At 39.6% G+C, this 23,103-nt stretch overlaps 1 protein-coding gene across 2 annotated transcripts in view; it reads left to right on the top strand.

Annotated features, from left to right (window-relative positions):
* Positions 1–16,649, top strand: part of cpne5a (copine Va) — an 81,188-nt gene extending 64,539 nt beyond the window's left edge. For both annotated transcript variants that reach the window (XM_023285847.3, XM_035955310.2), the window contains 7 exons: positions 1,364–1,410; positions 2,442–2,623; positions 5,274–5,401; positions 7,749–7,851; positions 11,788–11,845; positions 12,075–12,148; positions 13,841–16,649. In XM_023285847.3, coding sequence (XP_023141615.2) covers positions 1,364–1,410; positions 2,442–2,623; positions 5,274–5,401; positions 7,749–7,851; positions 11,788–11,845; positions 12,075–12,148; positions 13,841–14,029 — 781 coding nt within the window. In that variant the 3' untranslated portion in view covers positions 14,030–16,649. The remainder of the gene's footprint in view (positions 1–1,363; positions 1,411–2,441; positions 2,624–5,273; positions 5,402–7,748; positions 7,852–11,787; positions 11,846–12,074; positions 12,149–13,840) is intronic.
* The last annotated feature ends 6,454 nt before the right edge of the window (positions 16,650–23,103 follow it).

Here is a 23,103-nt window from a genome sequence, read left to right as displayed (position 1 = left end):
ACCAGTTGTGTGCAGCTCACAGATACTCAAATTGTGTGAAACAGAGAAAACAGCAGCTGCTCATAATTCAAAAGCTGATCACAAAAAAATGTTTGTCATTCTAGCTTAATTGATTTCCACAGTACGTGACTAATTGATTAATTAATTGGAAAGAGAACACTGCTGAGCTCTTGTCCCTGTAAACTTTCTGTTAAAATAAATCACAGTTCAACTCGTGGCAGCAGTTAATGTCAAAGGACGGACCTCTGTTTAATGATCTGTTTGGCAATTTGAAACTTCTCACGTGTCAGTTCCTTCTGTCCTGCCCTCGGCCTCGAATCCAACTCACCGCCTCGCTTTTCTAGTCAAACATTCAAAAGTAACCACATAAATCAGCAGAGACTTTCAAATTGAGCAGCATGCCACAGTAACAATTCCCCTTTGTCAGTTGAGCGGTCCGGCTCAATGCTGATTAATGAGCTGAGGTCAGAGTCTCCCCAGGAGGAAGTCGCCATTATCTCCAATACTGTGCTTGTGGGAATTTTCTGAATGGAGGTGAAGTCAAGAAGAGGCAATCAGTGTTAATCACAATGAAAGAGCACACACTTTGATCCAAGCTTCCCTCTCCTTTGCTCTTCATTTGTCTCTCTCGGGGAAAAAGGCAAATCCAGCGGAGACTAGTTAGGTCGTGTTTAGTTTATTTTCAAGGCTTTGGCTATCATTATGGGCTCATGAATAAAAAAAAGCATCCAATAGATTCTGGAAATGTTTTAAGGCGGATTCTTCAGCCGTGAGGCGGTGAATGGAAGACCTCCACCTATTGGTCACACAGCAGTGACCAAGCTGACCGAAGGCAATACAGACGAATGTGACGGTGGCTGAGGTTGAAGCTGGTTTGTGTAAATGTACATATTTGTGTTTTGCGGCTCTCATGCTTTGTTTGTACTCATATCTTTTCACAGTGTGACGTTAATCCTTCAGCCAGCTGCAGCTTCTCATTATATGTTTGTGGGAACCATTTGGGAAATAGCTGTGCCATTATCATTTAATCCAGATTTTTGCGGGTGTGTTTGTGTTTTTGCCACTGTGGTGTTAAATCTTTAAGTAAGATTCAAAGATCAGAAGAGTGGATACAGTTCCACCATAAGTACTGTATGTTTCACCCTCGGGTTTAATAATAAAAGCTTGATTAGGTCCCGTGTTGCGGCAGCTGTGAAAGTCGACAAAGGAGGTGTATCATCGCCACTGTTTTGGGGTTTAGTTTTGTCGCATGATGAGAAGCAGAGCAGAGATCGTACTGAAACCTAGGAGAGCTTCATTACACTGCAGTTTCTCTACCTCTCTTTTGTTAACAGCATCCTTTTCCTCTATTCATCTGTTCCAGGACTCAGATTCACTTCACGGTGGCCATTGATTTCACGGCATCAAATGGTGAGTGTTTCCACTACCTTCAGCTCACTCTGCTTCCATTTGCCATCCCATGTATGACTGTGACACTTTTCATGAATCAACGAGGGGCTGGAGTTTTCTCCCTGCTTATGATAGTGTCTCTTTCTTATATAGTTAAAGTAGTTTTATTGGGAGTGTTGGCATGCTAGACTTTGACAGGTGCATCAGAATTGGGGCAGAGAGAGGACACAATGCCTGTTATTATAAAGAGAATTTAGCAAAGTTTAAAAAAGTGTGTCTAATCTAAAATACAACTAATAAATAGGCATGATCACGTTATAACCACATGCATCTGCACAAATGAAGAAATGCTCAAAACAGAAACAATTAAAACATCTGAAGTGAAGATGGATGAATGGAAGGAAAGTATCAAATCTGCTAAACTGTCACTCTAATTCCCCACTTAAGGACTTCCCATAATGTCACATTCATGTCACATCAGAGTCATTGTAATTACAAGTTTCTGACCTGTGAAAACTAAATGCAACTGAATAAATTAGCTGTTTCTGAAAGCTCTGATGTATACTTGGCACCTCATGCCAAGAAAATACAGATGTTTTATCTCCTCCTAAGTACCTATCTCAAAGTAATTACAAACCAAACTTAGTGGATGTAGCGCTGTAGAGTGTTATTACTGTGTCCATCCAACATGATGTGGACTTAGCATGAGGTTCTCATCATGAAACAACATCTTTGAAGATCAGTTCAGTCCGATTCCTGACAGTGTCTTCCTTTCTCTGCTTATAATTAACCGTTTTTGACCATTTGATTTATTCCAAGTATTAAAAGGAATCCAGGAACAGAAAATATTAATATGCTCTTATCCTCATGCAGCAGCCGTCAGTTTTTTTTTACAGAATTCCGATACTGCTAACAAGGCAGGTCGAGGCCCACTTCTGATTCGAGACATCCAATTTAGTTTTGGTCCGCTCATTTCTCTCCTGTTGCAGCTGTCAGTTCGCTCTCAGTCTGCTGGTTTGCATCGCTGACTCTGACTCTTCTTGTCTTGAAAGGAAATCCATCCCAGTCCACTTCACTACACTACATGAACCCATACCAGATGAATGCCTACGCCATGGCCCTGAAGGCTGTTGGGGAGATCATCCAGGACTATGACAGTGATAAGATGTTCCCAGCGCTGGGATTTGGTGCTAAGCTGCCCCCTGATGGGAGGGTTTCCCATGAATTTCCACTGGTGAGTAAACCATTGGATTATTTCTGACGCTGAAGCTGTAATTCGCCGTGAGAATTTTTGATAAAACGAACGTAAGCCCATGTGAAGATGATTTTGGCCCTCCCTGTGGAGTTTATTCTCCCTCCATATATGGGTCAGCGTGTTTTTTTTAGGTGCAATATGAATGTGTGCATTTTGAAAATAATCCTGCCACTGTATATCTCTGACATGCATAATTCTGACTGAATTCCATTTATCTTTTATAGTGCAAATTAGGTTCTGTAAGGCTGAAAGATTCTTAAATCAATTTAGCTTCTCTCAGCCAGCTAATGTGCTCTGGCTGGTGCACAGTGCAGCCTAATGAGGAGTGTGTCTACAGGGTAACGTCTGCATCACTCCATGTTTCCATTAAAATCTGCAAATTAAGATTCATCTCACCATATAATTGAAGCCTTCTTCTTTTATGCCGTAGTCATGTAGGCGAGTTTCAAAGTAAAGTTTCAGTCTTGGGTGAAATATCTCTTACATGTTTGGATAGAAATTTGCCCTGTAGCTGAGGAACTTAACCTTTGAAGCAAAGTTTGAGAAGCACATCTCTGGGGGCAAAAAGTGTTTGTTTTCTTTTGAAAATGTCATTCAGCCCTCAAAGAGAAACTCTGTGCTGTATGTTTTATAGAAGAACAACATGTGTGGTACTTGAGACTACTAAATCACTACTTCACTGCGTCTGAGGGGGAGCATGGAGTCGCCTCTAATTAAACGAAAAATCCAACAGTTTAAGTTCAACCCCTGACTATAATGGCCACTGGAGGCATAAGTTCATGGATTCTATTCTATTTTTTCATGTTAGAACGTTACTTTACAGTGTTTGATTGAGGAGTCAGAGGGAGACTGACCATCCTGCCTGTGTGGAAAAAGAAACTTTCATCAGCAGCTTTCAAAACTTTGGGCACAGTATTTTGTGCTCTCAGCTAAAGTCTACTTTTTCTGTAGTTTCACCAGCGGGTAACGTCGTGATGTGCAAAGCTAATTAAAACAATGGCAGCACTTAAGTCTCCGGGTTGTCAGAAGAGTGAGCCAGACCTAATCACAATCCTAAGTGCTCCTGGAGAAAACCAAAGAGGGCAATATAGGCAGGAGCAATGCTGATCTGCATAATTGCATTGAGAATATCGGATTATTTAGAGGAGCGCTTATTTGTGGAAATGTTTGTCTTCTATTTTGTATTCAGGGTTTTATATGGTCTTGGCACAAGTTGCTTCCTCTCTTAAAGCATCCATATTTTAGCTTTACAGTTGCTTCTTAAGTCAGAATCACAGATCTTTAAAACAGTTTCGGCTCACTGTGAAGCTCCCCAGACTGAAACTTCACTGGCTTCATTTCATTTTAGACTACCTGCTGAGCAACAAGCAGCACACAGTTAACCACGGGTTGGTGAACAAAGCAAAGCATTTAGCAGCTAAAAGGACATATGTTTCCCTGAGGAGATGGTGGATGTTACACTGGACAAATATAAATGCACCTTGTAAATGCTCATCTTTTCTGACTTCGAAAAAATGGTGATTTCTATTGTCATAGTTGGAAAAAGTTTAGTTTTTAAGTTGTTTAACTGGGGAAAAATTCTCCCCTTTAAGTTAAACTATGTCCTCATCAAGTGTGGCTTTAAAGGACAAAGATCAGATAATGTGACCAATACAGACATGTGATTATCAAAGGCCTCCTGAAAATACAGCGTTATTCAAATGACTTGATGCCACAGATGATAAAAGACAGATGAGAAGGACTTGTTAGCATGACATGTTAGCAGACACTTAAATGTTGAAAAAGCCATCGTTTGTGATCTAAGAAACCGCTCCAGACAACAAACAATCTGCAATATGATGCTCTGGATGTTCGACAACATGGTTCTGTCCCTCAAAATGTCCGCCAACTTTACCAAGACCTTCGGTTAGACAATCCACAAGCAGCATTGACAACCTCATTAACTATGCAATGCAGGTATGTGGCTCTACGTGATGCAAACACGCTTGTTAGTGATGTGTTGTTCTGGTCCAAGATTCCACTCTTAATCTGACATTTATCATTTCCAATACAGTGCATATTCTGTTGTAGAGATGACACAGGTTGGAACAACAAATACTTACTCTTCTATGTTAAAAGGGCAGGATAGAATTCAATAAAACGAACAAAAAATGATTGAAAAACAGCTAAAGGAGTGATATTGTGTGTAAGTGCTGGATATGTAAAATATCAACTATTTGCTAACAAGTTCACCATAGAAATTTAAACATTGACAATATACCAGTGCTCACAGCTTGTTTCTGCTGCCCCAAAGTGGCCACAAAATCCAATTAGTACAAGTTTAACTCATTGTAGTTTGACACAACACTGTCAAACTAGTGTTTATGGACAATTACCATAAAGGGGAAAAATTAAAAAGATTGTATTCAACATTAAAAAAGTAACTTTGTGCAAAAAAGTCAATGGAAAATGCATCTTAAAAGAGCATTTCCTATTTCAGTGACAGAAGTATTGCACAAATATTGGCCAAACTGTCAAAAATGAATACGGTTTAAGGAGGTTATCCCTCACATTGTGATTTCATTGGCAACGAAGATTGTTTCTCATCATATGGTTTGTACCATTCATGTTTTGTTGTTGTTTCTTTCAGAATGGCAACGTTGAGAACCCGTACTGCAACGGCATGGAGGGGATTCTTGAAGCTTACCATCAAAGCCTTAAGACGGTTCAGCTGTATGGACCTACCAACTTCGCTCCTGTTGTTAATCACGTGGCAAGGTACAAACACAAACATCGGTCCCAGAGAATATATCAGAGCACGCAGTGCTTTCTTTGAAAGTCAGTCTGTAAATAATCTCCAGCAGGCAGCCGCAGCATCGGAGGTATTAAGACAGTGAGTGATGGTTTCTCTGTGAGTTGAGCTGAACTAATAAAGGGAAAAGAGACAATCAGCTGCCAGGCTGACATGAATACAAATGATAATCAGGCACATGTGGGGCCCTGATTCCGTAGAGTTCAGCTGCTACATTATGTATTAGACACATAATGTGGTCAAAGTGGGAAGCTCAGATGGCATGACTGGCAGGAGGCTGGTAAATGGCTGCATGTCATGTAGCCTTTCATGACATGTGTTTCTGAGTCACACTATTCAGTAAATGAGCTTTAATCCAAAGGGGCACTACATGCTTTAGTGCCCCATGACAACCCTCCTGTCACTGCACATGGACTACGTGCACAAGACAAATTGAAAAGCCATAGATGTTGAAAACCTCAGACATTACGCCTGAGTTCTTACTGCAGTAGAATGGGTTTGGGTCACTTTGCTGCATGATTTCCCCTCTCTCTATCATGTTTCTCTTTTCAGCTCCCCTTACAATAAAGAGGAAAACCCTGAAAATAATCTTTAAAAAACATAATTATTATGTCATGGTAGAAACAATAGTTGGTTTTTTATATTAAGGTGTAGGTGCACAACAACTCGAACTTGGCTTGGACTTGTATATTAATGACCAACCTTTGTGCACTTTATTAATTGAGTATTTCAGTATTTACATGTATTTCTGCTTTTCTTAACACTTACATCATGAAAATTCATCTTGCAGCAGACTGATTACGTCCTCAATAACAAAGAGATACCTCGAAATTAAAGACAAAACTAGTCTACGAAATTTTACCATTAGATTTTCATATTTCTTGATTAAAATTCCATATAACCTTCAGCGACTTCCGCAGTGCTTAAAATCCTACTATGTGCCCAGCTAAGTAATAAAACGCAAAAAAAGAGCTCGGTATTAAGGGTGTCGAGAAAACTGGAAGCACAATCTGCAGCTTAAATCACTTCCATTTAAAATCCACCAATAAAAATCCTAAAAGATAAAAGTCCCCTGCAGACCTTTTTCAAGATTTCGAGGAATAAAAATTAATAATAACTAAAAGTTCCTCTAAGGATTTTATTGCTTAGTAAAAATGCAGCATTATGGCAGGAAATAGTCCCGGCTGAAAGCAATTGTATATGTATTTATAAAATTTCACTTCATACAGTCTCTTCATGCCCGAAGGGTGCAGAATAATACGAATGCAGTAAAATGCTTTTTCACAAAGATGGTGGAGGCCTTGAGAGATGCTTCACTATCCAGAATAACTGAAACAGGTCATCCAAAAAAGCACTGATGAAAAGATTAAAATGGCTATTTACCTGACCAAAAAACAGCACTTAGCATCAGATGCTGAGCAGGTCATGCAATTCTTTTGAGCAGCTGCGCTCAGTTCACTTCAGATACTTTCATGCATCACAAGCTGAGAGCTGATTAATTAATGAAAGCAAGAAATGCTGCTGAAGAGGTGAAAGGTGTTGATGCATTATGTATACTGTATACCAACTGTACCATAGGCTGTTAAATGGTTAATATTTTAAATGCGCCACTTCTGTGTGTGTTGGGATCTATAATACAGAATGGAGTTTAGTGCTACAGTTACTACAAAGCTGTAATGTTCAGCTGCCTCCAGTGAATGCGCTCCACATTGTTGGGAGGCAAGTGAGGAAGACAAATGTATGCTTAATCTGCTAAACACCAGACATCGCTCTTGCTGTTGTCACTGACTGGGCACAGTCTCTGATTAAAACGTCAAATTTAGCAGGCTGAGGGCGAGAGCGAGGGGTCACCTCCCACCTGTCCTTGGCTCCGGCGATGAGCCACCACGTTTTTTATTTCCCCTCTTCTCGCTCATCAAGTCTGGTCAAATGAGACCTCTGCAATCAATAATGTTCTGAAAGAATAAGACTGCTGCACTTGCATAAACAGTTTAATAAATTATGCATAGGGCAGCCAGCGATGGGCGTTTGAAACTAGGCCACACTCACTGTGGTGTCTCTGATGGGTTTCGTAATAGTGTCTGGATAGACCTCTGAGACGTGAGGAGCTACACAACACACTTTACTGCTTTACATGCCTATATTAAACTTCTGTGTCGCACACTGGGCAGAGGGGCAGTTTGTTTCTGAGGGATGTTTTTTTCATGTATTGACACTGACATAGTACTCACTTCTCTCAGGCCACAGTTTTATGTAAACCCGTGAATATGCAATCTGTCTGCATCTTTTCCAACGGATGATTTCTTTCACCAGGTATGCAGCAGCGGTTCAGGATGGATCCCAATACTTTGTCCTGCTCATCATCACTGACGGTGTGATATCCGACATGGCTCAGACCAAGGAGGCCATAGTGAATGTAAGTGCTGCTCTGATACAAGTCCAGAGAGGTTCACTCCTCTCTCCCTTGTCTTCAGCTCTGCAGGCTGTTGGCATCGCAGGTCCTTTTTATCTTACTATGGTACCGCTCTCGGGTTTTCTGTTACTTTGACGGTTTATAAGCCAGTAGCACTAGATTTGAGGATTTATGGGATGTTTTCTGCTCCACTTGTCTCACCCCCCCATGTGCTCGGATGTCCAGTATTTCTCCTTCTTATTGAAACCCTCAGGAGGCTGTGGGGCTCAGCTGAGATTCACTCTCAGGCCAATAGGTTCACTTTAATAGAGTCATCGTCCCAAACCGGAGCACTAACTGAGGCACCAGCTTGTCAGTTTATGCTAGAATTTACTGTGTTTGTCTAATGCCTATGATGTCTGTGCTGCTTATTTGCTGTGTCCTGACAACACTGCAGCTCACCTGTAGTTGGAATCCATCGACCGGCTAGACCCTCACGGCAACACGGCGTTCCGACCCCCAGCAGACTGGGTTTAAAGGGAATTTGCGACTGTTAATCACACCATTCGAACAGCCACACCTTCCTTTTAAGATCTTGTCTGCTGCTCTGCACTCTGCTGCTGCCTCCTCTGCCGTACAGAGCTAGAGACTGGATGGCCTGCTTCACTCTGCCCTGGAGAGATGAATCATAAACAAGGAGTTATGTGCAACACTCATGTCTGCATCTTTTGCTTTCTTATAGACTGTGCTTTATCTTTGGTGCTATTTTTAAACATTGCACAGAGTAGATATTGGCTGGTAATTTTGCTATTAATGCTAATGGCCGAACTGTACGGGTGTATTTATTCTGATTTCCTTGTTCCCCAAACCAGCACAGCTTAAGCCTTCAGTGACTAATATGTTCACATATCCAACAGAACAGCCTCTGGGGTAAATACAAACTGCATCTCCTTGCTTTGATGTTTTTCCTTTAAGCTCCAGATATCATTTTGGGATCATAAATTATAAAAGAGAGTAACTGTCTGACCTATTCACCACTAATTTGTATGCAGGTATTAGATTAAGTCTGCAGTGGTCAATTTGATGTTTTGGATGCAAGACTGGCTCACCACTACTTTCATAAAATCCATGAATATTTTAAAGTTTGTGGAACACTCAAAGGGCTTCATTTGGTGGAATTTATTCATTCTGAATCAGAAAAGGCTAAAGATTCACCAACTTGTGAAGCTTCTATTAAAATAAGACAATAAGCTACTTGTTCTGCACAGATTGTAACAAGAAGAGATACTGAACGTATTTATTTTGTCAAAATTCTTATTTAAGCCAGCAGTTTACATTTTGTTGAATTAATTATTCAGTGTTACAGTTTAACATTTCCAAAGACCTACAAAATGTTGGGTTTGATTTTGGGGAAATATTCCATAAGACATCTAAAATATACTACCATTTCAAAGTTTGTACACACCTTCTCCTTTAATGCTTTTTCTTATTTTCTTGTCCTATCTTTGTGACTATTTACATTGTAGATTCCCACTGAAGGCATTAAAACTATGAATGAACACATATGGAATTATGTAGTAAACAAAAAAGTGTGAAATAAGTCAAAACATGTTTTACATTTCAGCTTCTTCAAAATAGCCACCCTTTGCTTTGATTACTGCTTTGCACACTCTTGGCATTCTCTTGAGGAGTTCAGTGAAAATCTACAATGTAAATAGTCATGAAAATAAAGAAGAACCATTAAATGAGAAGGTGTGTCCAAACTTTTGACTGGTAGTGTACAACTTTGATGCTTGTTGACAATATACTTAGTGTTGTAGGTATCATCAGGTGACTACTTCATGAAGCTCACGGAGAGAATGCCCAGAGTGTGCAAAGCAGTAATCAAAGCAAAGGGTGGCTACTTTGAAGAATCTAAAATATAAAACATGTTTAGATTTATTTCACACTTTTTGCTTACTATATAATTCCATATGTGTTCATTCATAGTTTTGATACCTTCAGGGACAATCTACAATGTAAATAGTCACCAAAATGAAGAAAAACCATTAAATGAGAAGGTGTGTCCAAACTTTTGACTAGTAGTGTACTTTCATTTGATGTAATGGTGCATCCAGAAAAACATGAAGTGTTGGGGTTGCAGTATTTCACTCAGTGTCATCTTATAGCTCCAATGATGTAATGGAACAAGCTGATACAGAATATGTAATAGTGATGGACAGAATAAAAGATTTTTTTTAACACTGAAGCTACTGCAGGGGAAGAAGACAACTCTACCACTTCAGAATTTATTCAATGAATCCTGCTTTATAATGTTGTCAAATGTCACTAGTCAGCTTGTTTCCCCAAAAAGGATCTAAACTGATGAAGCAGAACCAGTGATATACTCTCCTCCTTTGTCAACATCTTGCATCTGTGTTACCCGCAATGCAAATTTACCACCTACAAATTCATCACAGGTTTGGGGGTATTATTCTAGTCATGCCACAGGCTTTAAACACAGATGAATAGTGGCTGCAGTGGCTTTTTTCTACTCCATGCTGCCATTTTTTTCCATTTTTCAACATGTAAATGTAAACTTAGACAACCCTTCTCACATATGCAGCAACACTCCCCAATATGACCTTAAAAAATAAACAAAAAAGTTACATATACAGGACAAATTGGATTATTTTAAGTGCAGTGGAAACGTCTATCTGTCAGAAAATGAAATTATTTAAGTGCTAAATCCTCCTGGTCAATGGGTCAAACGCTTCTATCGTTACTTAATTTTAAATGAAATGAACCTACAGAGTGTCTGGATGTTTATTGTGGTTGTATGCTGTGAAAAGGAGGGGGTTTGAGTGCAGACAGATCCCCTGAGTGACTCTACAGTACAGGCAAAGTAACAAATGGTGTAGGCTGAATAATTCACTTCTGGATACAGAATCTGGTCTGGCATTTATAGGTATACGCTTGTGGGCTCTGACCTGCTGGAAGAGGGGAGCACAGAAAATGTATTTTTGTGTGAGAGGAAGATGGTCATGAGGAATGAGCCGAGTGGAGGGAAAAACAAAATGGGAAAAGAGACGGAGGCAGAAGAATGATAGAGAGCATGAAGTGGGGGGTGGTGGTGGTCGTTCTCAGTCTATTTACTCCTATCTGTGACAGGCCTCTCCTCTCGGGAGGTTTTTCCAGGAAAGCTGACCTACTTTTACCCCTGTAAATGCATTTCTACCACAAGCATATATCATTCATCCATCCCAGAGCTTTCACATTCTGCACATCGGGGCTGTGGTCTGATATCATGCAGGAACAGGAACCTCTACACCACAAAGTGTTTAGAAAATGAGCCTTATGAAACCTTTATCACGTAGGGTTCACATTTGTTTCGACTGGCGTTGAATAGGCAGGACATCTCTGTTCTGATATTAACAGTATTTCAAACATTTCTATATGCAAAAGTCATGAATAAATAATGCCAGTGATGTGTGTGGGATTTCTATAAACTGCACGAACGTTATGTAACCTTGTGTAGTTCAACCAGGAAAATATTCTCCATTATAAACCTGTATAGCTGTTAGCTGAAATACTCTGTTACATGCTAACTGATGTATGCCATGAAGCCCCCTGAGTTGAATAATGTATTTTGTGTTTTCTCTTGGCCCCTTGACGACACAAACTGTGCAAGAGAATGTGATGTGAAACACGGTCTGCTATGATGCTATGTATAATTCACGTTTGTCTTATCCTTTATTTTGTTTGTCTGTGGCTTTTCTGGGGATCTGGGCTTGCAAGTTAATACTGACTTTGCAGTATGAGATGTGCATTGGTTGAAAAAAGACACATAATTTGGAATGTAACCCCTCTATGCTCTGATAAAATCTCTTATGTTGGGGTTCTTTTTTTTATTTTTCAGAAAATATTATATTCCAGGCATGTGAGTGACAACTGACTGTCTGTTCTCTTTGTTCATGACAGGCAGCTAAGCTCCCCATGTCTATCATCATTGTTGGAGTTGGCCAAGCTGAGTTTGATGGTGAGAATACTAACTAAAGTTTGTCAGGAGAAAGATATGACTTTGCTGACTCTCCATCAGCTCTGACTTTTCACAGGAGAATAACAACTATTGTACTTGAAAGAATCTGGTCAATGCACAGAATGAGAATATTTTCCCTCCAGGCTCATGTTTTGATAAATTTGTGTACCATTTGGACACCAAGTCACACAGGAGATTATTTTTTAATAAAAACTTTTTCTCTCTGTAGCCATGGTTGAGCTAGATGGTGACGACATCAGAATCTCCTCGCGGGGGAAGTTGGCAGAGAGAGACATTGTGCAGGTAAGATGCTCCTAATGTTGTGCTTAATAGTCATTTTTTGGCTCATTAGTGGCCATGCCTGTACGGTAGATGTCAATCTTGGTTCTTTTTTTCCCTTTTAATTCCAAAGCAAAATGTCTCTTGAAATATGCCATGGATTGTCAGGGTCCTGAGGAAATAACATCTAATCAGTCTGGTGACCCTCTGATCTCCATAATATCAAAATCCAATGAGCACATTACCATGACATTTACCAAACACATTTATCAAACATGAAGCCTTTCCATTTTGCAGGGTTTTTTTTTTCTCAGCAGGCCATATGCAGACCAAAATGTCAACTTTGTGCACAAATTACCAGAAAATAAGCGACTGATTTCCATAAGATCTACTCGACATGTTCTTAGTCCACATAGGATAACCATTAATGTTTTGGGTGAACACTTTTCACCTTGTTTTTCCTCTTCACCTGTTTCTAACATAAAGTCTCATATCAGTAATACATGCAAATATTTCCAAACACATTCATGCACTAAAGAGGCTAATCTCTTTAGATTTTACAGACCTGACCTCTCTAGTGCCACCAATGAGTTCTAATGAGTTTGGCATAGGTACACAGCTTCTGCATGTATCGCCCCAGATAGCCTTCTAAAAAATGTAATTACACTTCAGGGCTACTGTTGCTACAGACAAAGCTCATGGTGACACTCAGAGCTCTGATTGGTCGACTTTGGTTGCTTGTTGAGAGGGAAAATGACATTAAGGGACTTGAAGGAAGACTCAGAAGTCTCCTGCGATTCAGTAACACAAATCCAGAAATATCCACTGGAAGTGTTCTGTTCAGCGCAATCCCTGCTGTCTGTCACAGCGAAAGAGACAGCATGAACACGTCTCCTGCTCAGTAATGACGAAGGAGGACATGAAATTATCTGGTGTGTGTTGTTCAAGCAAGTCCTCAGTCCACAAAGTAAATGGAAGAATGTACACAAAGCTATACTGTGGGAAATATACATGCAGCACAGTTGATGCTAACTAGAACAAGACTGTACAAAATGTTCAATTTCTCCTGGAAAATTTCCCATTTTTCTGTTTTTAAACATTGAATCATCATTAATTTAATTTGTCTTTTTTGACAAGAATCTGATTTAAAAAGACTCTTTCATATCAAAGTGAAAACACACATACTTGAACTTGTTTTATGGCTCTTATCCAGGTTGTTTTCTCCTGACTAGATCCTTGCTTGTGTTGCATCTACTCTCAGATGTACGTCGCTTTGGATAAAAGCGTCGGCTAAATGAAATTGTAGAACTGTAGAAAACAGATTTCTGCAAATTTATTAAAATGTAAAGGGAGTGACTGCCTTCACCCCCTTCAAGACAGTATTTAGAAGATTCATTTTTGGCCACAATTACAGTATTAAGGTAGTGTGCATTCAATGTTAAAATTAAAGGAGAAAAACTTCCAAAGGAGGGCACTGTAAAACAAAACTGAAAGATTCAGTATGTAGAAAGTATGATAAGAAGAGATTCATTCAAGACAGCACTTCAACTTCAGCTTTTGTTGTCTTGTGTTCAGGGTTGCTAACATTTAGCACATCTAACTGTTAGCACTTCAAACAGCGCTTCAACTGCAGCTCAAAGACAAATTTTACAGTGTGTGGAGCAAGATGGCATACTTATTCAAGAAGTAACTCCTTTATTTTCCCTGTTGCAACAGTTTGTCCCATTCAGAGACTACATGGACCGTACAGGTAACCACGTGCTGAGCATGGCCCGGCTGGCTAAAGACGTACTGGCTGAGATCCCCGACCAGCTGATCTCCTACATGAAGAGCAAAACCATCAAACCCAACCCCGTCCCTCCGGCTTACTCGCCCTCTGACGACCCCCAGACCAACCCAGTGTGATCCCCCCGACCCCAACACAGCTCTATGTTGGGCGGGTACGAGGTCAAAGATTGACGGGAACCTGCATCCACCTTTGAGGGGGAAAATGCTTTCGAGACCCTTCCGTAAATATTAATCCAGCTACGCACGGTGAGACTCCATTCTGGTTTGGAGCAGGGAGGCCGCTGTAGGGGGCAAACCTGCTGATGAACAGAGAGGTTTTATTTTTTTCATGTTTTTGTCCTCTCTGAGTGCTTGAGGATGAGAGCGCTGAGAGGGGGCCGATGTAAAAGGAGGTTTTAGTTGTTCGCTGTCAAACCTGTCAAAGTGGTGATGTAATGGATAGCAAGTAAACCCGTAGAGAGGGCCTGTTTGAAGGCATAAATGTATTAGGACGTGCCAGTGTGTATCAAGTTTGTGATACCTTTCGGAAATCGGTGTGTGTTAAACTAGGAAATCATATGTATACTAATTTATTTATTTATTTATTGCAGAAATAATTTATTCCTTAGAGAGGGAGGGGATTGAAGTCATATTTCCCCTGTAGTTTTCCATCCTATATTTTCTGACCAGTGTTCTAAAAAGAACAGCCCCCGTTTCTACTTTGATAAGGACTGTAATATAAAAGCATGTGATTAAAGAAAAAAACCCTATTCAGCAGTGTATGAATCATTTTCACTAATGGATAATTTTTGGATGGCAAGCTGTAATGTAGAGGACCTTCCTGTGAGCTGTTGCCATACTGATTTTTTCAGCACCATGTCTTCTATGTACGTGTTTCGTATATTTATATTAACAGAATGCACTAATTACTGTCCAAATAAAAAGCACAAACCACAAACAATGTTGATAAGCTGATAGAAGCAACTGCAATGAAAATAACGGAGAGTTATGTTTTCAGCATACACTGTCTTCTACAATCATTTTAAAAAGCATGACAACAGGAAGAATGTTTATAAGAGAAATATTATACTGAGATATATAAAAATCAACCTATATTTATCATTCAAAAACAGTGTGTTTACAGAGAAACAGATTCAAAGCACATACTTGCTTTCCCTATTAGTATGCAAAGAGGAAAATTATACCGCTTAAGTCCTGCTGCCGTATCTTACTTGCCGACTTTCTGTTTGTTTTTCCTTCCATTATATTTGTTGTGGTTACAGTTTATTAGCTGGGATTGTGTTCGACCCTTCAAATGTACTTTTGAAATACTGATGTCAACAACCACCCCCCCTTTATTTACCTCCTTAAATTGATTTGTTTTTCAATCACAAATCTTGCAAGAGAGATATATGATTGCTTTTCATAGTGATCTAAAAGAAAACAACTGATTGCAGCAAACAAACAAAAAAAAACGAGTCCATCTTTGTATATTCAGTCTGGTTGTTCGGTTGTGTTGTGTTTCACTTCTCTCCCATTAACACTGACTGTTCTCAGATAAAATTGTTTCACACTAATGCACAACAGCCCCCTTTATAACTCAGTGGGATACTATTTAAATACCTAAGATACAATTGCACAGCTTTGTTTTGCAATTCAATCCACTTGTCAGCATATATACACGTTTGTTCATGACTTTTTCATTTTAGTGACTGTGTATAAATTTATTATTGTAAGACAGTTACAGCCACCGCGGCCCAGTCGCGTACATCCTGAGTTATTGATATATATAATGGCCATTATTTTCACTACTATCTCTCAGTCACTCAATATCTCGATCCAAATGTGCCTATTATATGGAAACATATCCAAATTCCCAGGTGTCACTCTGCCAGCAGCAGCAGGTCTCATGTTTAAGATGTACACACAGCAGAAAACGTTGGAGATGCTAAAAACTGTTGCAAGATTAGGTCTATTTCTGATACACACTGTCTCCGCCAGTCTTCTGTACTTTTTATACTGACAGCTCTTCACTAATGATCTTTGAAGTAATGAGAGTCAACAGTGTCGCCAAGCCTTGTTATATTCAAAGTCAAGACTTGTTTACAATTCATCTGTGGCTATTTCCATCGCCTCATGGAAAAAAGTAAACATTCATGGATTTCATTGAGAAATGGGTTTAATTTTTGTCCTATTTTGTTTTCTTGTGCATTTTTTCAGTCTTATTTTGTACTTGAAAAGGGGTTTCATTGAATGATACAGGAGCGTTTACATGGATGTGTTGTTCTCTGAGAATGTGAAGCTCTGCTGGGTTTTAGTTTCGTGTCCGGAACAAATGTGTTTACATATATCATGTTCGGTTCTGTGTCAGCCGCTTACTGTTTTTGACTCCCAGAAAGAGTCCGATGAAACTGCAGAAAGTCAATCCAGAGACACTGAACTCCTTCTGTCACAAGCCCAGATCCATATTTGGCCTCTTTTTTTTTTTTTTTTGGTTCCTTTTTTAAATTTTTCATTAGCGATGGCATTTCTCCCTCAGATGACAAAGCAGAGTTTAGTCTGCTGCCAAATTCACTCATTCATCAGAACCGCAAAGAGGTCAATAAGTTTATTTACGTAACCGCTCATAAATACTAGTATACCTCTACAGAAAGCCATGCATACCAAAAGGAAGATAAACAGTATACACTGAATATGCTTGTCATGAAATATATATTTATGCATTATAACCTTAACTATGATTAACTTATCATATATCATATATAAATATCATATATGTTACTTTGCAAGTAACCTTTTTAAATTATAATTTTCAAAGTGAGTCGGATTTTCTTCATTGCTCACAGAAAATTAATGAGTGAAAGTACATTGGCAGGCGTGATGCTCGTTAAATCAGCATCAGCATGCAGCTCGGCTACTGTGAATGTGACTGCAAATGTCTGTGAGAAAAGAGGAAACGAACATGTGAACTGGAGGTGTCGAGCACACTTTTCAAACTTATCTCATGCAACACAAAGTCAGTTCATGTGCAACAAAATGGCTTTTTCTGGCTCTTCAAGCTACTGTTTCTTTCTGTGGTCTGTAACCTCTGCAAGATTCCCCCCAGGGAAATCTGAAAACGACTATTCTCAGTAGTTAAGACATCATCTCTAAATATGAAAATGACACAGTAATGACACTTATGCAATTGCTAAACATTAAATTATTCCCCCCCAACAACAGAATTATTTTTCTCTCAGTGGAAATGACTTTGTTTTTCCCTTCTTTTAGAAATTCTAATTATGTACATAAGCCCCGTGTGAAGAATACTCAGTGCCAACATGTATTCAGTTGTTGAACTTGGCTTCCTTAGACCATGTGCATGCTTGTGCCAAAGTGGCGGAAAGTCTGGTAGTCTGCCCTCATTTCACCTGATTAGTGCATCTGCCACATGCTTCGTTTGTTTCTTAGGATGTAATTTGGAGATAACAACCACCAGCAGCATGTCGCTTTTTCTGGTTTCTTTCCATTCTGTTCCTATGAGACACATACTGTATGGGTTCTTCTCGCCACTGCTCCTGTTTTCTCCCAGGTTGTTTACATACCTCTCTTGGTCTCTGACTTGCATGCTGAATAATTTCCAAACCAGGTGTTGGACATGATATTGTCGTCATACTGTGGTTTGTGAAATGCTTTGTAATGGATTGCCTTAACTGAAGATTAATAAAATATTGACAACTTTGGCAGAATACAGGCTGGCTTTTTGATGTGTCACTATGAGATGAAGCTGTTTCATAACCACATTTAATTAGCTTAACACTCACATAACCTTTCAAATGATCATCTTATGAGCAAAGTCCAGCATAAAGTCTCCTTTCAGCTTTTGATCTTCCAACAACTCCTGAGGGAAAAAATCAAACTTTTTAGCTGCTAAATGTTCCACCGTGTTCTAAAAGTGGCTGTTAACAGAAAGCCGGAGCAGCAACATTTAGTAAATCTGTCAGGATTTGATCTATCCATCCTCCTTATCTTGCAGTCTACAGCTCAGAGCAGTGAAAGGGGAGCTTGTAGTTTGCCTCGAGTCTAAATAACAGTGAGACAAAGTGCATTGATGATGTGAGGAAGAGAAAAAGTTGAAGTTCAGCTGGCATTGTTAAAGCTGAACACCATCAGACAGGGAAAAGTTGTTTTTTTATCATTACTGAATATTGCAAACATATAGCTTATGGGTGTAGAGTTGCAGTTTTTGTGTAGAATTACAACTGTGCCAATCAATAGAGTTAAAATTACATTTAAATTACACATACAAATAAAATAGTCAAACTCTTAAATCTTTATCAGGGTCTACAAAGAATAAATCTTAAAAATATGACCATGTACATTTACATTTTCTGTTCACCAAAAGAGTGAGGAATCTATGCACAATTTAATTTAACCAGAAAAATATCAGTGATCGAGAAGGAATCAGATCTTGTTTACATAAAATTCACCAACTTAAAGTATGGTATTCAACTTAAAGGTTTTGTTTTCAACATTAGAATTCAGAAATGAAGTCTTTTATCATATTGATCAAGACTAGAAAGGCCAGTCTACTTGTAAATGAGCCTATCTATGTACAGGAAAGTGTAATTTACCAAAACGTAGGAATAGCGGTGCCATCTCACATGACCAACCAGCACCTACGTCAATGTTGTGAGGAAGTTGACAAAACCACGTACAGATCATGTACAGTCTATGGTGTAAATGCATGAACAAGGAAAACTAGACATTGTCCACATGCTGGTATCACTGTAGTCGAAGAAATTTCACTCTTAGTCTTTCAAAGTTTGCTGTAGTGGGGTATTTAATGGTATTCCGGCATATGGTGGTCTTACCAACACAGAGCATGAGTCTGTGAAGGTAAGCCGACCCAGAACATCTGCAGAGTTCACAATTTATAGGGATGGTCAGAGGGTAGGGAGGGTGCTGTACGTAAATACAAGGGTGAATAGTGGTTCATTTGCATATGGTTGCTAATCAGTAACAGAGGATAATACAGAGAAGAACAGAAGGTAATTGAACCAAGAGGTCTGGCAGACAACAAAAGGTAAGAGGGAGGTCTGACAGACAGTAACAAATAACAAAAGATGAAAGATTAGTGGATAACCGTGGGAAATGGAATGGAGTGACACGTGACACTACAAGGTATCTGTTTCAAAAGGTGTACTATTTTCTTCATCATCGTTCAACGTGATGCCAGAATTACAAAACTTTCAGAACGAACACCATAATAACAGCAATATCCCTCCTCTCACAGACACCACTGGCATGGTGACCGTAGGTTGCATGTAAGCAGCCCATGGTTATATGATATAAACTTTCTCTGAAATACAAACCAACCAAACTGGACCAACAGTTCAGTATTTCCAGGTGAGTTGTTGATTCATATCCCCACTGGGTTGCCTGTTTTACTTGATAGTGTCTATGGACACATCTCTGCAGCTGTTTCTGTGGCCCCAGAGGAGAGGATGAGCTTCTGTACATGTGAGGCTTTCTGAGGCTATTTGGCCAGGCTTTTGCATTGCCCTCCATCAGATGTCGTTTGATTTTCTCTCTGTTTGTGCAGGTGGCTGCACCAGTGCTTTAACAAGTTACCTTCCATGGCAGTTCTTCCTAAAGTACTGTGCCTAAGGGTCTTGGAGGTAGGCCCAACTGATTTTCTCTTTGCCCACTCACAATGTGATTTCTGGCTGTGCTGCTGGATTACTGGCTTTTTAGAGCTTTGCTGAAAACAGCTGCCTGCTGTGGCAGAAAACAAGAGAGCAGTGAGTGTGATCCAAAACGCTGCAGCTTGGACTCTGGGTAGTGACCGAAAGAACAAGATTGCAGATACAAGCGGCTGAACTGAGCTTCCTCCGCGGAGTGGCTGGGCTGAGCCTTAGAGATAGGGTGAGAAGCTCGGACATCCAGAGGGAGCTCGGAGTAGAGCTGCTGCTCCTTGGCATTGAAAGGAACCAGTTGAGGTGGTTTGGCCATCTGATTCGGATGCGTCCAGAGAGATTTCCTTTGGAGGTTTTCCGAACACGTCCATCTGGGAGGAGACCCCGGGGTAGACCCAGAACCCGTTAGAGGGTTTATATATCTCGTCTGGCCTGGGAACGCCTCGGAATCCCCCAGGAAGAGCTGGAAAGTGTCGCCGGGGGGAAGGACAACTGAAATGACCTGCTTCGTCTGCTGCCTCCGTGACCCGACCCCAGATAAGCAGAAGAAAATGGATGGATGGATGTACTTTTAACTTCCAGTTGCCTGGTAGAGTGTTCTGTTTAGCATAACTCTTTTACAAAATTGTTCATGTCAATTTATGACAAAAAGCATCACAACAGATGCAGCAAAACAAGATATAAGAATAATTACGAATGTAAAAAAAAAATCTCTTTACATTATTGTCAAAACATGGTGCCTAAATTTACCCAGAATGCAGCTGGAGCATCAACAATTCTGTCACAGATTTGGGGATGTTATGCTAGTAGCAGCTAATGTAGATTCAAGGCCAATTTGCTCTCTCCATATTCACATGTCTACAAGTGTACGCATGACACGAATTTCATATTTCACTGAAGTCTGCCACAGTCTGCCCTGACTGTGAGGACTGTCTGGACTGCAAACACACAGACTACACATGTACCAGGAAAACAAATCCTGCTCAGAACAAATGCTTGTTATAAGTAGAGACCATATGAAGAGAATTTCCATCATTCACACCTATATAACTCCTCATTAAAAAAGTTGTGATTGAAGCAGCTGCTGCCCAAACACAGCAGGAAAGTTCTAAATTCTCCAGAAATCCTGTGCTGCCTGTGAACTCGCTCGACATACATCAGAAATAATCCTACTGACACGGGGCTACAGCAAAACCTCTAACTAGCTTCTGCTATATGTCCTTTCAAACGTACAAAGTGTCACAACCTGCATTTCAGCAGCATTCCCAGGAATTTCAGGTTTTTCTGAATTGAACCACATTCATGTCCACTATTTGCTTCTAAAGTACGTATTAGTAAAACAATGAACTGGTCATTAAGGCTTTGGATGCACCTCCATATGAATGTACAGACAGATAGACACCACAGGCACATGTTGTTGTCTTACTTCTTTGTATACTTGCAGTCCAGTTACAGAGCTGACTACTCTGCATTGGTAAGTGCATGGGGATTTGGAATTTATCTTTATGGCAGTTTCAGACTCAGTGCAATGGTCTGTGCTGTGCTCAAGTCTTCACTTCTATAACTTCTAGTGGGACTTGCATTGAAACTCAATAAAATATTCAGTTTGAGAATTATACCTATTTATCTCATTACCTTAAATGATAAACTATCTTATCAGATCTGCATATAGTAAGATTAAAACATCCCTGCCTGGGTGGAAATCTGCTTTCAAAATCGGATTTTCCTCCCGAGAACTCATTACAAACACAAACTTATTTGTAATGAGTCTGATCTTTCTGATTCTACAATTTCTTGTTATCAAATTTGTTGTCTTTACACTCAGCTGCTCACCAGATTTCATGCAGCTCTCTGCAGCAACAAAGACTCCATGCAACATTTTTCAAACACGACGCAGAATGTACAACACTTGAAACTAAACTGTAAACTTCATGAAGTTCACCAATCATATTTTTTGATAAATAAGACTGTCACTATGGGTTCATATGTGAGAAAAATAGCTGCCATGAGATTCTTACTGAAGATTTTTTTTCTTAATAGGATGTTTGATTTGTATCTACAAATTTACTCCTGTGGGAAACTGGTGTCCAATCAGGGATTAGCGCTGCCCTCTCACAGAATGTGCTCCCCTCAGAAATGTGTTTTTCTCCCCCGTAATTAGATGTACTGCTGAGAAATCAAGATGTCCACCTGGGGAGAGGGAGACAGCAGCTGGAGCCATAAATTACCAGCCTAAGATAGAGCCAACACCTCCCCTGCCCACCCTCTTGGTGCCTGAACAATAACCACCAACTGGCAGCCAGGAAGAAAATCAAGCGCTAATGGCATAGAATTAAAGGCTACTTATATTGTATATAACATCACATGTAGGCTATAATATGCAGGAATCATTCACAGGAGAACTCTGCTAAGAATATATAACACCAGTCACTCTGGGGTACAGGCAGGCAGCATTTTGCTGAAAATACATATTAAAAGCCTGTCTGGCCAGGAATGGTGTAGCACTTTGGGGAATCTCTCTCAGAGTTAGATGAGAAGATTGACTCTGAAATCTGTTAAATATTAAGCACATGGTTAAAGATGAGAAACAAATGTACTTATCATTACCTCTAAACCTCCCTCAGTAATGCATTATGTCTTGTTTGGCTAATCTATCTAAAAACTAAGTAGAAAAATGACAAGTTCTGATTTTATACAGGGGGAAATGCTCATTTGCAACTCAAATATAACACAAAACACCACTGCATTAATAATGCAAATTATTATTATTATTATTATTATTATTATTATTATTATTATTAATAATAATAATAATAATAATAATAATACATCATAAAAATATAAATATTTTTTAAAAATTAAGACGTCCAATTTTTTATTAAAGTAAAAATGTAAACAAATTAATGCATAAAAAAAACTTGCAGCACAAAATTAAAACTGGGATATTTTGGTAATTTTATTCAATTCTTCGTCCCAGTTCAAAGCAGAAAGACTAAGAAGATAAATAACTGAAACTAATAAACTAAATGTTTATACAGTTTTAATTGCCTGTACACTAAATAAACTGCTGTTTAAACTGTTTAAAAATGTATTAATTGACAGAGAATCTGCAGCAATAAAGTAAGTAGCCTGCCACTCAGGACTCGGTGTCTGTTTATAATCTGCTCGACAAGGTGAGGAGGGAGGTGTGCAGAAACTTTTCCCTGACTAATCAGACATCAGGGTGGACTGCAGTTTGAGTATTGACCTGGAAACCACCCATAACCAGATGTCTTCATGGTGTGTCAGCCAATTAAAACAGCCTTCGGGTTCTGAGCAGCCTCGAGTCGGCGGTGGAAGGTGGAACAGCAGCCATCAATTTGTTGCGCTAAGGTCAGGTCAGATGAAAACATACGGCTATTTCTTTTCAGATTTGGAGTGAGCAGGAAGGATGCTTCTCCTGCTAACTGTACTGTATGTTGTCGCTCTTAGTGAGCTTTGTGCTCTGCTGTTCAAAATGAACTCCTCTCACCTTGGGGCCACAACACGGCAGCA

Source organism: Amphiprion ocellaris, chromosome 8 (genome assembly GCF_022539595.1).
Source record: "Amphiprion ocellaris isolate individual 3 ecotype Okinawa chromosome 8, ASM2253959v1, whole genome shotgun sequence".
In the NCBI taxonomy this organism is placed as follows: Eukaryota; Metazoa; Chordata; class Actinopteri; family Pomacentridae; genus Amphiprion; species Amphiprion ocellaris.
The sequence above is the reverse complement of the archived record's forward strand: the minus strand, read 5'-3'. Positions and strand labels throughout refer to the sequence as shown.